This window comes from Mastigoproctus giganteus, chromosome 12 (genome assembly GCF_048544385.1).
Source record: "Mastigoproctus giganteus isolate SK-2022 chromosome 12, ASM4854438v1, whole genome shotgun sequence".
Lineage (NCBI taxonomy): Eukaryota > Metazoa > Arthropoda > Arachnida > Uropygi > Thelyphonidae > Mastigoproctus > Mastigoproctus giganteus.
Window position 1 is genome coordinate 42,417,654 of NC_143586.1, and position 16,927 is coordinate 42,434,580.

At 36.6% G+C, this 16,927-nt stretch overlaps 1 protein-coding gene across 1 annotated transcript in view; it reads right to left on the reverse strand.

Moving 5' to 3' along the window:
- Positions 1 to 16,927, reverse strand: part of LOC150076957 (cell adhesion molecule Dscam2-like) — a 129,607-nt gene that overhangs the window by 62,468 nt on the left and 50,212 nt on the right. The window contains exons 3-4 of the mRNA XM_090386065.1: positions 14,198 to 14,317; positions 2,051 to 2,218 (exon numbers count right to left, since the gene is read on the reverse strand). Of these exons, the coding sequence (XP_090242191.1) occupies positions 2,051 to 2,218; positions 14,198 to 14,317 (288 nt within the window). The remainder of the gene's footprint in view (positions 1 to 2,050; positions 2,219 to 14,197; positions 14,318 to 16,927) is intronic.

The following is a 16,927-nucleotide window of genomic DNA, read 5'->3' on the forward strand; positions in this document are numbered from 1 at the left end:
AGCTGAAATGCAATAAACAGATAAAGCCATGAACAACTATTTCTTGGAATTTTCTGAAGAGAGTTAATATTTCATCACATTATTTTGGTAGGGTTGTTTTACCCAAGGTTATTTTGATGTGACATTATATGCATAATAGTATAGTCAAATATTTAATTTTATATTTGCAAATTTTGCAATCTAAATATTAACTTATATTTACAATAATTATCCAAATAAATAGTACTTCCAAATTACAGATGTGCATCTCATTTTTTGAAAGAAAAATTAAAAATAAATAAATAATATGAAATTACTGATCAACTGTAGTACAGAATATCATAATTTGTGCAATCATGTATAACACTCCCTATCCACAAATTTAATCTTGGCAGCTCTCTCTCTCCCAGCAATAAGATAATCTCACATGCTAAGTAGTGTTTGACAATAGAGAAATGTTGTGATTATTTTTTTGTCTTATTTTAGGGAATATATTCATAGATGTACCTGACAGCTAACCAATACTATACTCAGCATCATTATCCATGCCATCTAAACTGTTTGAAATGTCATGTTTCATGAAACCTTTGACTACATCTGTATAAATCTGTCCCCATGCACACTTGGTCTCCTAATACAGATATTCAAATTATTCAAATTCTGGCTGTTTGAATCAGTTTGTGGTTTATATATATCATTAACCATCATATTGCTGCTTATTAAAGCAATGTGCACCTCCAATATACAAATCTTCCTAATAATTTTTAAAGTAAACTTTTCAGGAAAAAAACACATATGTATTAGTTGCATAAATTTGGTTTTTACATTATACAGTTAATAAGTCTTGGACTTTTGAAACAACTGCAAAAGGCTTCACATCTATCTACATGGAGATAAAAGAATACATAGTCAACGACTGGTTTTGACATGCATTCCCAATCAATCTGTAGAGACCAGAAAAGGTAAGTATGTATTATGAAAGTATATATTATGCTCTTCATCAGAATGAGTGGTTTTGATATTGTGCCAGGACATCAAAATTTGAACAAAGAACAAGATCAAACCAGATGGGGGAAAACTTTCTCACAAGCTTTTGACACAATGGAGAAAGTTAGAAAGATAGAAGTCCGTGTTCCAGACTTGAGTACTGCATCCTTCAGTAACTTACAAATGTCTAAAAGTTTTGATTTTGCGATGTAGAAAGTAAACTAGTAGTGATATTAATATAATTAAATATATAAATTAACCTAGCCCTGCCTATTGCTGGGCAAGGTTCAAAGTACTGGATTATGTAAGGATTTCTTTTAAAATCAATACTAATCTTATAACTATTATACCCTAACATTTACTAGCAATTCTCAAATTCTTGCAATAAAGTCAAATTTAATTTAGTAATAAAATATTTTAATATATATTTTATTACCAAATTAAAGATGTGAATAATTATTTTTAATCAAAGAAGAAAAATATGAATGTTAAAATATAAGAATATGCAATACCTTTATGTGCAATGCTTAAATTGTAATTTAGTTTGGTTATTAGCAACATCATTCACTACAATGCATTACTTCACAAAATCCCTCGATATGAGATATTTTTGGTATAAAATTTTCTTCATGGGATCTAGATCTAGTAATTATCTGAATGAATTGTTCAATAATATTCATTTGTATCTTTAATTTGGTAATAAAGACCTACCTTTGAAGTAAGGATCTTAAGCCTTATAGTGAATGAAGATTTAATCTGGAAAATGTTTCTGAAAAGTTGCCTTGTATTCGAAGGTATCTGAGAATTTGTGTAATGAATATTAAAAGTCAGAACCATAATTACACATTTAGTATATTTCTAAGACATGTGAAGCACTTGTTGAAATTTAACGTTATCATTTTAATATATCATTTTAAATTTAGTAATGTGATAAATAATCACATTACTAAATTTAAAATATTAGTATGAAGACAAGATATGAAATCACAAACAATTATGTTTAATTTTTCTTGTATTAAAACTGACACAAAAAAAAGATATTCCTATTAACGTTCTTTTCAAATTTGACAACTGAAATATTTACCATATACAGTTAATTCAATTTCTTTCCTCAGACCAGTCCCAATATCATTATTTACTTCACAAACATACACACCAGCATGCTGCTTTTGGGCTTTTGTTATCACTAAACTATTATTTTTCAGGATACGGATGAAATTTGACTCAACTGTGCTAGCATCATCTGCTCTTTCTAAATACAACAAAACAAAAATAAAATGTAAATTAATGATGAACAATATTATGGGAGAAATATACATAGAAAACTGTTTATCACATAATTCTTTAAAAAAATAAAAATAATAAAAATAAAAAAAAAGAGAAAGAAAATTGTGTTTTGTTTATTGCTATAATTTCTTATATATCCATCTCATTTTATCAACTCTTAACATTGTTATTTGTTTTTTTTTTAAGGAGCATTAGCAACTAAGGCCATATTGCTCCGGGGATATGTGGTGGTCATTCCCTGACCTTTCCGCTTCCTCCGTATTTGGTGGTCACGGGCTTGAACCCCGGTCTAATCAAGAAGCGTGTACTACGCACTGCTGCTCCTGCCCACCTGGCTACGGAGGCACCCAACTCTTAACAGAAATGAAAACTGGCAATTGCTGCATAGCATATATAATTTGCACATAAAGGGTCAACAAGAAAAGATGTAACACTTTTGAATGCTTTTTTTTTTTTATGTACTAAATATTTTGTATGGTTTTGTTAAACACATCAAACATTGGAGTATTTTTTTAATACCTAGTGAGGCACTCTAGTGGGAAAATCAAGATATAAGCAAATTGGAATACACTATTGATCAGTAATTTTTTAGTGAAAAGGTTTCATAAAACTGGCAGTTTCTGAGTGTGCAGTGAGAGTGTAAAGTAAAATCTAGAACAGTCAAGAAGTTTGAACAATAAAATTCTATGCACTAGCGGCAGAAATAAGTCGGTGAGGATGACAGAAAATATTCCAAATATACAGAAGTAATTATTTACTGTCCAAGGAAACCTGTGAAACAATTATATAACAGCTGGATTTAAAACAAACGTCTATTATAAAAGCACAGTTCAACAAAACTTAAAACTAAATTAGAGATGATTCTATTGTTAACATTTTAACAATAGGGTCATCTCTAACTGATATCATGGATGATGTAGAGCTAAATTTTTTTGGCCACTGCTTACCAGATACAAATCCTTGTGATTATTTCTTGTGGGGATTCCTGAAAGAACAACAATAATCTACAGGAATAATCTATAGGAATAGTCTACAGGAGTAATATACACTCCACTGAAAAACTGAAAGATGAAATCACAACTGCTGTGAAAGATGTCCCTGAAGGAATACAGGCTGCAGTTATGTAAACTTAATCAGAATGTCTTGTAATGGAGGATTTTAACTTTCCAGATATTGACTAGAACTTGTTTATTGGTCACTTGCACGCTAGCAAGGCTTTTTTGGATTTATTGGAGGATTTTTTTCTACAGCAACATGTTCGAGGGACAACCAGAGGGAGTAATACACTTGATCTGATTATCAGCAGTGATTATTCATGCATTAAGAATTTGCAAATAAAGGAACCACTAGGTGACAGTGATCACAGTGTACTGATATGGGATTTACTTAAAGATGTAACTACCATTAAGGGTAAAGGGAAGGGTTTTGGTTTTTGTAAAGTTGACTACAGTGGTCTCAGACAGCTTTTAAATTCTATAGAGTGGGATCAACTGATGATGTTACCAGTGGTGAATTATAAAAGGTGAAGCCTTCAGGGACTTAGTGGAGGCTAATGAGGAAAAATGGAGGCTACTAGGCTTTTCATAACAACTAAGAAATACTGTTCAAAGTTCAGGCCTAAATGGATGTTGGATGAATTAATGAGGTTCGTGGTAGAAAAGAAAAATGTATGGGATGCATATAAATTATCAGGCAACACAGAAGCCTATGGCAGATATAAGCTAGTCTGTAATCAAGTCAAAAAGGAGGTAGTAGTAGTAGTAGTGGCATGTGATGCAAGAAAACAAGTGTATGAGCTTATGCAGCATCAGCCAAAAAAAAAAAAAAAAAAAAAAAAAATCACACCATTCCCTCCAAATGCCTGTCCAGTTCCTCCTTAAATTTATTCAACCTATCAACTTCCACAACGACAGATGGAAGTTTGTTCTAGCAATTAACTACCAGCTGGCTAAAGGCAAATTTTCGCACATCTATTCTACATCTGTCCTTCCTTAATTTGAATTTATGCCCCCTTAGGTTCGTAATCTGAACAAGTAGAAGGATCCCATCAGAATTCAGCGTGCTAAACCCATTCAAGGCCTTATACACCTCAATCAGATCACCGTGCAGGTGCCTAGTCTCCAGCCACTGCAATTTGCAGAACTTAAGTCTCTCTTGGTAAGAGGATCCCTTCATTCCCCTCACCAATCTTGTTGCCCTTCTCTGTACATGCTCAAGTAAACCTACATCCTTACTAAAATGAGGCCTCTGGACCTGTATGCAGTACTCAAGGCATGGCCTGACCATTGCCTTATACAGAGAGACAATCACCTCCTTTTCCCTGCTAGCAAAATTCCTATATATCATTGACAAAACCCCATGCCCTGCCCTGGCAGTCTGTCTGCATTGCTCAGAAAACTTCATATCTGACTGCACAATTACTCCCAGGTCTTTTTCATTTTCTACCACCTTAAGTGTAGTACACACAGTTGGTACGTTTCTCTGGGGTTACTTCTACCCATATGCAGTACTTTGCATATGTCAAGGTTAAACTTCAGTTACCACTTCTTAGCCCATCTGCCCAAATTATCTAGATCCTGTTGCAGTAGCACACTGCCATTACTGTCATTAACAACCCTGCCAACGTTTCTATCATCTGCAAACTTCGACATTAAGCCTGATATACCTTCATCAATATCATTGATAAATATACAAAACAACAGTGGACCCAACACCGAACCCTGTGGGCCTCCACTAATAACATTAGTCCACGAAGAGCAGCACCCACTGATTACCACCCTCTGTCTTCTCCCACTTAACCATCCTTTTATCCATTGTAGCAACATACCCTTAATACCATTCTGCTCCAATTTGTACAATAGTCTTTCATGCACAACAGTGTCAAAAGCTTTCCTGAAATCCAAATATATGATATCAAAATTATTTTTTTCATCCAGTTCCTTTGTAACCACATCATAATATCCTATCAAATTTGTCAGACAAGACTTTCCCTTAACAAACCCATGCTGTGTCTGAATTATTGCTGCAGTCTTGTCTAGATGATCCTGCAATGCATCTTTAACCAGTGACTCCATTATTTTACCCGGAACAGAAGTTAAACTAACTGGTCTGTAATTACTCGTGTCACCCTTCGATCCCCCTTTGTGAATTGGGGATACATTTGCACATCTCCAGTCCGTGGGAATCTCCCCTCAGTCCAAGGATGCTCTCATAATTATGGCTAAAGGTTTGCTTAGTTGCTTTGCCGCTTCCTTTAATATAACTGGATAGATCCCATCCACCCCAGGTACTTTTCTTATGTTTAACTTCAACAATTTCTCCTCCACTTTGCTCTCAGTTATTACAAAATCATTAAGTATCCTGCTACAATTTGATAACCTTCTGCCCTTTCATTTTCAAACCTTAATAATTCCTCATGTGTGAATGTAGATGCAAAATACTCATTCAGTTTGTTTGCTATCTGAGCAGGATCACCAACAGTCGAACCATTGATGTCAATTGGACCAATCAGATTCATCCCCTTTCTTTTAGAGTTTATATAAGTAAAAAAATCCTTGCTGTTTTTCTTAGCATCTTTTGCCAAGGATTTCTCGTAATCCACCTTCCTAACCTCCTTTGTGACCTGATTACAGACTAGCTTATATCTTCCATAGGCTTCTGAGTCGCTTAATAATTTATATGCATCCCATGCATTTTTCTTCCCTGTTACGAGTCTCATTAGTTCATTAGATAACCATTTAGGCCTAAACCTTGAACAATATTTCTTAATAGGTATGAAACTTTTAGTAGCATCCACGATTAATTCCTTGAATGCTTCCCACTTAGAATTTACTGTTGGTAACATCGGAAGTTGATCCCACTGTACAGAATTTAAAAACTTTCTGAGACCACTGTACTCACCTTTACGGAAGCAAAAACCCTTTCCTTTACACCTGATGGTAATTAAATCTTTAAGTAAATCCCACATCAGTACACTGTGATCACTGCCACATAGTGGTTCCTTTATCTGCAAATTCGTAATACACGAATGATCACTGCTGATAACCAGATCAAGAGTATTACTCTCTCTGGTTGCCTCTCGAACATGCTGCTGCAGAAAACAATCATCCAATAAATCCACAAAAGTCTGACTAGTGTGTGAGTGACCAACCCACAAGTTCCAGTCAATATCTGGGAAGTTAAAATCCCCCATTATAAGACATTCTGATTTACTAGCCCACTCTATTTCTCTGTACAATTGTTCATTGTAATCATTCGAGTCATTAGGCCTATAACACACTCCTACTCTTATTTTTGCTTTCACAGTGCTTATGTCACACCAAACTGACTCAACAGTGCACTGTTCATCTATATCAACTGGGTGCACTTCTTTTGATTTTATGTTTTTCTTAATTAACAGCATAACACCTCCTCCCTTTCTATCCTGCCTATATCCTTTCTGTACACATTGTACTCCCCAAATTCCAGTTCTGCATTCCTTATATCTGTGTGACACCACGTCTCTACTATCCCAACAATACCCGCCTTTGATGTCTTGACCAACACTTCAAATTCATCAAATTTATTTACTATACTTCTAGCATTGGTATACATGCAAGCATACATGCTCCTATTCCTAGTTACCCTAACACATCCCATATACCCACCTATTTCAGGATGACTGCCATCAGTCCCTGAAACCCCCAACATCCCTCGCTCCAGGTCGCTACTTATTCTAATAGAAGTTGTGCAAGAATCACCTTCACCTCTGCCTACAGCTACTGTTAAACTATTAGTCCTTGTATCCCCCCAAGCTATCAGTTTTCCGACCCACCAAACACTGCCTCGATAGCATCAGCAAATATACTTGCACCCTTTCTATTTAAGTGTATCCCATCCCTGTAGAAGCAGTCTCTCCTGTTAACAAGTACAGACCAGGTTGAAAAAAATTCTATCCCTTGAGCCTTGCACAATCTTTCCAGGGCCGAATTGATCAACAAGGCTCTCATCATATACTCCCTCCTATCGTGTCTGGGCAGAATTGCAGATACTTTCAAATTCAACCCTAATTCTCAGCTTTTGTTCAACAGTGACCTGTACTTGTTAAGTAATTCTTCCGGTCTCCTACTCTTAATATCATTAGTGCCAACGTGTACAACTATATCACCTTTTGTGCCCTTAAAAGAGATGATATCCGCTCTACGTCATCAACCTTTGCCCCTGGTAGACATACCCTGATCCTGTTCCACCTATCCTTTTTACAAAACATGTTCCCTGTTTCCCTGACAATAGTCACCAACAACTACTAGTTCCTGGGGACCAGCGCATTCTGCCTTGGGGGTTGCCGCTGTGTTGCGTGATGACCAAGTGCAAGCTCTGGCGTTGATGTGGGCAGCTGAGCTTGATGGGCCCCTCAATTTAGATCTTTCGAAGGCATCCACCCTGTCCCTCAAACTCTCATATATAGGCCTATAACAACGCTGAGTTGTTGCCTGATTTCCTTACACCATGCACACACAAAGACATCCCCCATGGCAATATCATGTTCCGTTCCAGAGAGTTCGGCAAACATTTCACAAGTTGCACATTTTTTTAGGCTGTGATGCGTTGGGAATCGCCCCCTCAGTTCTCCTCCGAGTCACAGCACTCCTGCCACTTTGTGCCCGTTGCTTTGCTGCTCTAGTTTGGGGCATGCTATTTTAAATTAATAAGATCAATAAATTAAATTAATTAAATGTCAATACTACGCTATCTAATAGAAACAGTGAAGCATATTACTCTATATAATTATATGTTAGAGCTACCTAGCTACCTCAATTAAAAATTTGAATTCCCTACCACTATATACAAAGACAATGGCTGCAAGATTCAAATGAAATAACGGTTTTACGTATATTAAGTATTAATCCACCAAAACTCTTTATCTAAATTAAAATAAAAATAACCAGCGTAACTATAACTATAAGACTATGTATTAAGTACAATATAAAATAACAATTATGTAAATAAAAAGGCAAACACATCGCTTTTTCGGAGCCTGTAACTCACAGCTGTAATTTTTAAAGAGAGTCAGCGCCCTCTTTTCTGCAGGCGAAAACAGGTTAGGCAGGCGAAGACAGATTATGAGAAATCTTTGGCAATGGACGCAAAGAAAAACAGCAAATAGTTCTTTACTTATGTAAACTCTAGAAGGAAGGGGAAGAATCAGATTGTTCCAATTAACACAGATGGTTTGACTATTGATGATCCTGCTCAAGTAGCTGATAAACTGAATGAGTATTTTGCATCTACATTCACACATGAGGAGTTATTCAAGGAGGGGAATGCCAGAAGTTTATCAAACTAACAGGTAACAGGGAGATAAGTGATTTTGTAATAACTGAGAACAAAATGGAGGAGAAATCATTGAAGTTAAACATAAAAAAGGCACCTAAAGCAGGTGGAATCTATCCAGTTATAATGAAGGAGGCAGCAAGTAAACAAACTCTTAGCCATAATTATGAGAGCATCCTTAGAGTCAGGGATTTGTGTCACCCTTATTTGTTTGCACAACCTTTGTTTGTATCACCCTTTGAACCCCCTTCACAAAGGGTGACGCAATAATTATAGACCTATTAGTTTAACTTCTGTTACATGGAAAATAATGGAGTCACTGGTTAAAGAGGCGATACAGGATCACCTAGACAAGACTGCAGTAATAGTTCAGACACAGCATGGGTTAGTTAAGGGGACAGTCTTGTCTGGCCAATTTGATTGGATACTACGATGTAGTCACAAAGGAACTGGATGCAAAAAATAATTTTGATATCATATACTTGGATTTCAGGAAAGCTTTTGATACTGTTGCACATGAAAGACTGCTGTACAAATTGGAGCAGTATGGCATTAAGGGAAAGTTACTGCAATGGATAAAGGGATGGTTGAGTGGAAGATGGCAGAGAGTGGTAATAAATGGACATTGCTTTACGTGGGCTAATGTTATTAGTGGAGTCCCCCAGGGTTCAGTGTTGGGCCCATTGTTGTTTTGTGTATTTATCAATGATATTGATGAAGGTATATCAGGCCTAATGTCCAAGAGTTAAGATTCAAATTGAGGAAAGACAGTAGCAGAATAGATGTGCAGAAGTTTACCTTTAGCCAGTGGGTAGTTGATTGCTGGAACAGACTTCCATCTGTTGTTATGGAAATTAATAGCCTAAATAAATTTAAGTCTGAACTAGAAAAACATTTGGAGTGACCGGATGGGTGAAATGGGAAGGATCCGCCCCCCCCTCCTTGGCTGATGGCTGTATAAGCTTGCTTTCTTGCATCATATGCCTCTGCTAATGCTAACTTCGGTGGATACGCAAAAGGGATGTGTATCATTCAAGGAAAAACACTGAATAAGTGCATGCTTGAATGAACAATTCCTGTCTTATGTGTTAATTACACCAACTTATCAATGCTACTGAAGGTAAAGGGATGGTTGAGTAGTAAAACATAGCCACTGCTCTTCACAGACTAATGCAATGAGTGATGATCCTTGGGCATTTTTATTGGGCCCTTACATTTTTAAATATTTATGAGAGGTAGTCAATAAGTATTTACCCTCACTTAAAGATATTTGAGTTAGTAGTCTGAAAGTTGGCTGGTAATTCCACCCTTCTATGTCTTTTTTAATCTGTGGATAAGCTCTTTCAGGCCTCTTGAATAGAACATCACTTTGAGCAGATAAAACATGCTTCCATTTTATTACTTCCTACTCAGTCTGAAATCTGTGGCATATGGTTTATTCATTTTGGAGAAGAGGAAAAAGACTAAAGATGAAAGGTTGGGAGAATAAGGTGAGTGCTGCCGAATTTCAAAGCTGCATCTGATTGCAAAGTGCACTTTTCAAGCAGCCTTGTAAGCAGGAGCATTGTTGGTTGGGAGGTAGACACCTTGGGTAGCTTCCTACATCTCTTCAACTTGGCTGCCTTTCTTAACTTTCTCAGGAGGTTTCTGTAGTATTACCGAGTGATGCTGTTGCCTTTTAGAAGGTAATCTGCAAGGATGATAATTTTAGAGTCCCAGAAGACTGGCAACATGATCTTGTTAGAAAACAACTAGTTAGACAATTTGTTGGGTGATCATCTAGACAGGAATGTGGTTACACTACAGTCATAGCATGGATTTGTTTAGGGACAATCTGTCTAACCAATCTGATTGGATACTATGACTCAGTAGCAAAGAAACTGGAAGCAAAAAATAATTTTGACAGTGTACGCTTAAATTTCGGAAAAGCTTCACATACAAGACTGCTGTACAAAGTGGAGCAGTCTGGCATTAAGGGCAAGTTACTACTATGGATAAAGGATGGTTGAGTGGGAGAAAACAGAGAGGTTAACAATGCGCACTGCTATTCTTGAACTAATGTTATTAGGAGAATCCCCAGGGTTTAGTGCTGAGTCCATTGCTGTTTTCTGTATTTATTAATGATGTTGATGAAAGCATATCAGGTTTAACAGCTAAGTTTCCAGATGGTACAAAGGTTGGCAAGGTGGTTAATCACAGTAATCAGGGTATGCTACTACAATAAGATCTAGAAAAATTAGGCAGGTGGGCTGAGAAGTGGCAATTAAAGTTTAACATCGACATATTCAAGGTACGGCATATGAGTAAAAGTGATCCACAATAACATACCAACTGTGTGGTACCATATTCAAGTTAGTGGGGAACAAAGATCTGGGGTAATTAAGTAGCAAGACATGAAATTCTAAGTAGTGCAGATAGGCTGCCAGAACAGCTAATGGGGTTTTTCAGTGACACACAAAATTTTCCCTAATTGCCTAATTAGAGATAAGGAGGTGATTATCCCGTTGTGTAAGGCAATAGTAAAACCATCTTGAGTACTGCATACACATCTGGAAGCCTCATTTTTGGAAGGATGTGAATTTGTTGGAACAGGTGCAGAGAAGAGCAATGAGATTGGTGAGGGGAAGTAAAGGGTGCTTTTACAAAGGCTTCAGTTATGAAAATTGCAGCATCTGAAGACTTGGCACCTATAAGATCTGACTGAGATGTTTAATTGTTTGAATGAACTGAGTAAGCTCAAGGCTGAGAGCATCCTTTGTTTTGCTCAACCTACATATATAAGGGGGCATAAATTCAAATGGGGGATGGTTGCAAGATAGTGTATGGAAATTTGCCTTCAGCCAACAGGTAGTTGACAGTAGGAATAAATGTTCATAGAGGGGATGGACAGGTAATATGGGAATTGTGTTTTTTTTTTTTTCCCCCTACTGCTGTATAAGCATTTTTACATTATTTGCCACTACTAATACCAATTGAAATTTGGCTTTTTTTAGGAGTTGAAGATGAATGTTTTTGTTATCTGTTTTGTTTCTGGGTCATGGTGATGTATCCAGCACTCATCCACCAACACAATTAGGCCAAAAATAATCATCAGCTCTCTCTCTCTCTCTCTCTCTCTACAAAGCTCCAAAAACTGGACTTTTTTGAGGAGGTATCAATATCTCAGAACTCACTGGGCTCCTGCTTAAAGGTGAGCAACTCGTGCATTGTGGTGCAAACAAACCAATGGCTAACGTTAACTTCATTTGCTTTAAAATCTATAGTCACACATCTATCTTCAAGGACTAGCTGTTCCGCTTTGGTGACAATGGAAGGGCCTGTGATTGAAATGGGTCTTCTTTCTATTGAGTCATAATGCACACTGCTTCACTCATGCCTTAACTGTCATTTACAATTTTTCACAGTGCCACAGGATTGGCAATCCTCCCCATATACAGCTTTCATCTCTTCACAGATGAAAATTTTTGTACTATTTGTTTTGCTTCTTTGACTTACACACAATATAATTTTAGAACGGAGAGAACCTTAACCTTCTCTAACATCTCACCTCTTACTGTATCCATGGCTTTAGTTCAGTAACCAATGGATCTAGGAAAAACAAATAAATATATATTAACTTATAGGACTTAGTAGTTGTGTATATATACAGGGTGGTTACAAAGTCCTCGTGCAATTTTAAACTTTAATAATAACTTTGGATGTACACATGATAGAAGCACACTGTAAATGACATATAAAAGCTTAAATCTTAGTTTTAAAGCAAATACAGTTTGATTTTTTTAACCTTCAATATAACCACTATCATTTGTGACACATTTTTTAAACAGGTTTTCAAACTTGTTGAAAATATTCCTCAGTTGCTGATCAGTAATTTTATGAATTGCATTTGTGATCTCGACCTTAAGTTCATCCACAGAAAATGGTTTAGTTGAGTACACGACAGTTTTACCATGACCCCATAAAAAGTAGTCCAGAGGGGTCAGATCAGGTGAATGGGGTGGCCAAGCAACTGGTCCAGCTCTCTCGATCCACTTGTCTGGGAGGATGACATTCAAAAACTGTCACACATTCGTAGCATAGTGGCAAAGTGCACCACTTTGCTAAAAGGTGCTACCTGAAAGATTTAACCATCTTAGTTCAGGGATGAGGAAATTCTGCAGAATTTTAAGGTAATATTCACCACTGACAGTTGCTTCCTTAAAAAAGAAAGGATTGATAATGCATGACTTCCTGAGGGCACACCAGACTGATTTTTGGGGAGTCTCTTTCATGTTACCAGAATTCTTGAGATTTCTCTCTTCCCCAAATGTGGCAATTGAGGGGATTGACTTTGCCACTAATGTGGAAAGTAGCATTATCAGAAAATGTCAACTCTTCAAGAAAGTCATGGGAACTGTCCATTTTTGATTTCATCTGTTGGGAAATCCAATCTTGCCTGGTAGTCTTTTTCCTGTAACATTCGAACCACCTGAATCTTGTAAACATGCTCATGCAGTTTCACTCTTACAATTTTGCACACTGTTGACTGCAGAACATTTAGTTCAGCAGCTGCATGCCACACCAACTTATGTGAACTCCTTTCAAATGCTTCCTGGACTACAGCCAGTCTCTTCGCTGATTTGTGGCCTCCCCAATTGTGGCTTGGCGTTCACAGACTCAGATTCTCTAAACTTTTTCATCCAACTGTTAATTGAGTTCTTTTGTGGTGCATCTTTCCTATAATAAGCAGTGAATCTTCTTCTCACAGCTCTTATGGACTTCAATTATGTGAGACATAATACATGGTTGACCTTTTCTTCTACTGTTGGCATTTTCAATCAGTTGAAGGATCTGAAAAGAAATAAAAATTAATTAACCCAAAAGTAACAACACTAATGCATAAAAAACTAAGAATTTGCCTTTTATATTCCATTTACAGTGTGCTTCTATCATGTGTACATCCAAAGATATTAAAGTTTAAAGTTGCACAAAGACTTTATAACCACCCTGCATGATATCATACATCTACTTTAAGCATTATTTGACAAAATTCTGTAAAGTGCGATTTCTGGAAACAGCTTCCACAAGGACACCTGATTAAAGGTGGGATTAGTATACCAAGGACACCTGATTAAAGGTGGGGTTAGTATACCAATCCCACCTGATTAATAGACTAATATCACCAAATTTAAAGTCATTTAAGGCTTTAAATGGATTCAGTAGACTAAGTGCTGATGGTAGCTTTACTCTTTCTTAGAATATACATACAAACGGGGCATGGATTTAAACTGGAAAAAGATGAATGCAGAATAGGTGTGAAAATTCGCTTTCAGACAGAGAGTAAGTGATTATTGCAATAAACTCTCGCTTAGTGTTGTGGAAGTGGGCTAATTTGAATAAATTTATATGAGCATTGAATAAATTATTATAAGGACTGGGCATTTGAAGTGAGCATTTTTTATGATTGATTCTGTATAAGCTTGCTTTCTTGCATAATTTTCCAGTACTATATAATTAAAACAAATATATGAAAATAATTTTATATTAAAACAAATATATGAAAAACAGGCAGGTAAAACTAGTATCTTTTTATGATGATCTAGTAAAATTTGCATGCAACATGTTAACAGTGTAAAATATACACTGGTCAAACCTCCTGCTCTTTTCCAGGTGACTTTCGGTGGTGGAAAACCAACTCCATTACAAGGTATGGATACTTGCCCATCAACTTGAACTTGGGTATTTTCAGGTTCAGTAGTCCATTTAGGAGGAGCTAAAGAAAAGAAAAAAAAAAAAAATCATGTAACAACTAGAGAAATAAGTTACCCATTCTTTTGCTTACTGAATATCATTTTTTGTATTTTAAACTAAGTTTGTTATTTTCAGCTATGCTGCACTGAAATATGTTCACGCATTTTTTAGTGCAGCCAGTGTTTATTGAACAACAGTTACTATAATTCAATAAATATGAAACTACCTGAACCTTACTCATAAAGGGGGGGGGGGGAAGTGAGAGAGAGAGAGAGAGAGAGAGAGAGAGAGAGAGATAATTTTACTATTGATTCAGTAGAGCCTTATCCCCATTCTACTGTTGGCATTCATGGCAAGCAGACATGACTATTAGAGCTCTTCATAGATACAGTACAGAAGTATAGATAAGAGGGGATTACAGCAGAATTTCATAGGTTATTTAGTATTTGGTAAAGTTTATTTTAATAAGTTTTTTTTTCCCTTTTCCTGTAATAGTTTGATTTTTTTAATATTATAAATATAATTATTTTAAAGTTCCTTTTATTAATAATTAGTAAATTTTATAATGGTTATTACAAGATCCGCTTTGAACACTTCGTCAGAGGGTACCATGACTCATACGGAAATAGCCAAGGCAATTCCCAGGTGAGTCATGATTTTATCCCTTGCAGAACCTGTGGCATGTATTCCAGGGTCAACCTAATAGATAATCCTAGCTCACTTGGAGATTCTTTTCTTTGTCACTGTTATAAGGAGTGCACTAAACTTAAGTTACAATTTGGTGCATTGCTAGAACAATTTGAGTCACTGAAAAAAATGGATGCTTGCCCTCAAGAATAATGTAACTGGGAGCTCATCGGGGACTCAAGACTCTGGCAACATAACAAGTGATGCACTCCTGATTCGGGCCCCAGAACAGAATAACCAGGTGCAAACTACTCTGGTTCGAAAGGACTTAGTTTTATTAGGGGACTCCATTGTCAAGGAAATGGGAAATATTTTTTGTAATAAGGATAGGTGGACTACAATCAGGGTATATCTGCCAGGAGCAGCTATTAATGATGTCACCAACAGATTGTCAGATTGTAAGGGGGAAAAAGAAAATATTATTATTCATGTGGGGACTAATGACATTAAGCATACCCGATCTGATGATTTGTTAGACAAATATAGGACCATGCTGAAGAAATGCCACAAGTTAGGTCACAATGTCTGTCTGCAATTCTGCCTAGATGCGAAAAAGAGGTATTATATGCTGAAAGCCTTGTGGATTAACTCAAGACTTGGACTCTGCAAGGCTTTTGGGGGGGGGGGGGGAAATTTCTATCAGCTTGGCCTGCACTTGTAGGTAAAAGGAATCTGTTTTGTAGAGATGGGATACAATTAAACAAAGGTGGTGCAAGAGTTTTTGTCAGTATTATTGAGGATAAATTAAAGGTTCAGGGAACCTGCTAGTTTGGGGGAACGAGGGATATACAGTATATATATATACACATTATGCATTTATCTGATAATATTGGTCAAATTAACGCTTGCACATACCTCAAGAGTTCTTGTTTGTTACCACAATAGAACATATTAGCAAGATGTTCTGAGGGGAGAAACGTTTAAAATGAGCAGGCAGCTAATACCAGGGAAGCAAGTTTAAATAACATTAAGGGATGTGTCAGGGTAGTTAACTATACAAATAACACTAAGTCTTAATTGTTTATACAGTAATGTCAGAAGTGTTGTCAATAAAATTAGTGAATTTCAACTGCTTGTTAGGACAAGTAACGCTGACATAATAGGGTTTACGGAAACATGGTGCCACCCAGAAATAGGGGATGATGAGTTTCGGTACGGTATGTATAATATATTTAGGAAGGATAGGGATATTAGAAGGGGTGGTGGGGTCATGCTTCTTATCAAAAGCAGCCTGAGCCCGATGAAAGCCTTCCCGAATTCAGACATTTTGCATGCTAATATAGAATCTGTATGGTGTGAGATAGTTGGAAGCAATGGTATAATGACAGTGGGAGTAATCTACAGGCCAAATGATTGTGAAGATTATGATCAGAACCTCTACATACAAATAGAATGGGCAAGTAAGTGAATGTCTTATTATGGGCGATTTTAATTTGCCTCTAATTGATTGGAGCAAATGGGAGAAAAACTCCACATGGGGTCAAAACTTTTAAATCAACTAGATGATTGTTATTTGTATCAACATGTCAGGGAAAGTACTTGGGAAAACAATACTCTAGGCCTCATCACCCATGAATCAGATGACATAATAGGGCTGACAGTACAGAAACCAGTAGCAGAAGCGATCACGGAGTTCTACTGTTGGACGATGAAGAGAGACGGTAGCAGTAGTTAAAGGCAAAAAAAATGGGTTATAACTTCAGGAAAGGAAATTACGATGGCTTAAGGTTCTACATGGCCTCTATTAACTGGGTAGATATCTCACAGAGGGCAAATACAATTGAACTATGGTATACCTTTAAAACATTAATCACAGAAGCCTTGAATGCATATATACCATTAAAAAAATGCTCCACGAGGAGGAGTCCAAGTTGGTATAACAGCTACAAATTGATCTGTAATAGTGCCACAGAAAAGGTTAGGCTGGCAAAGGCAGATTATGAGA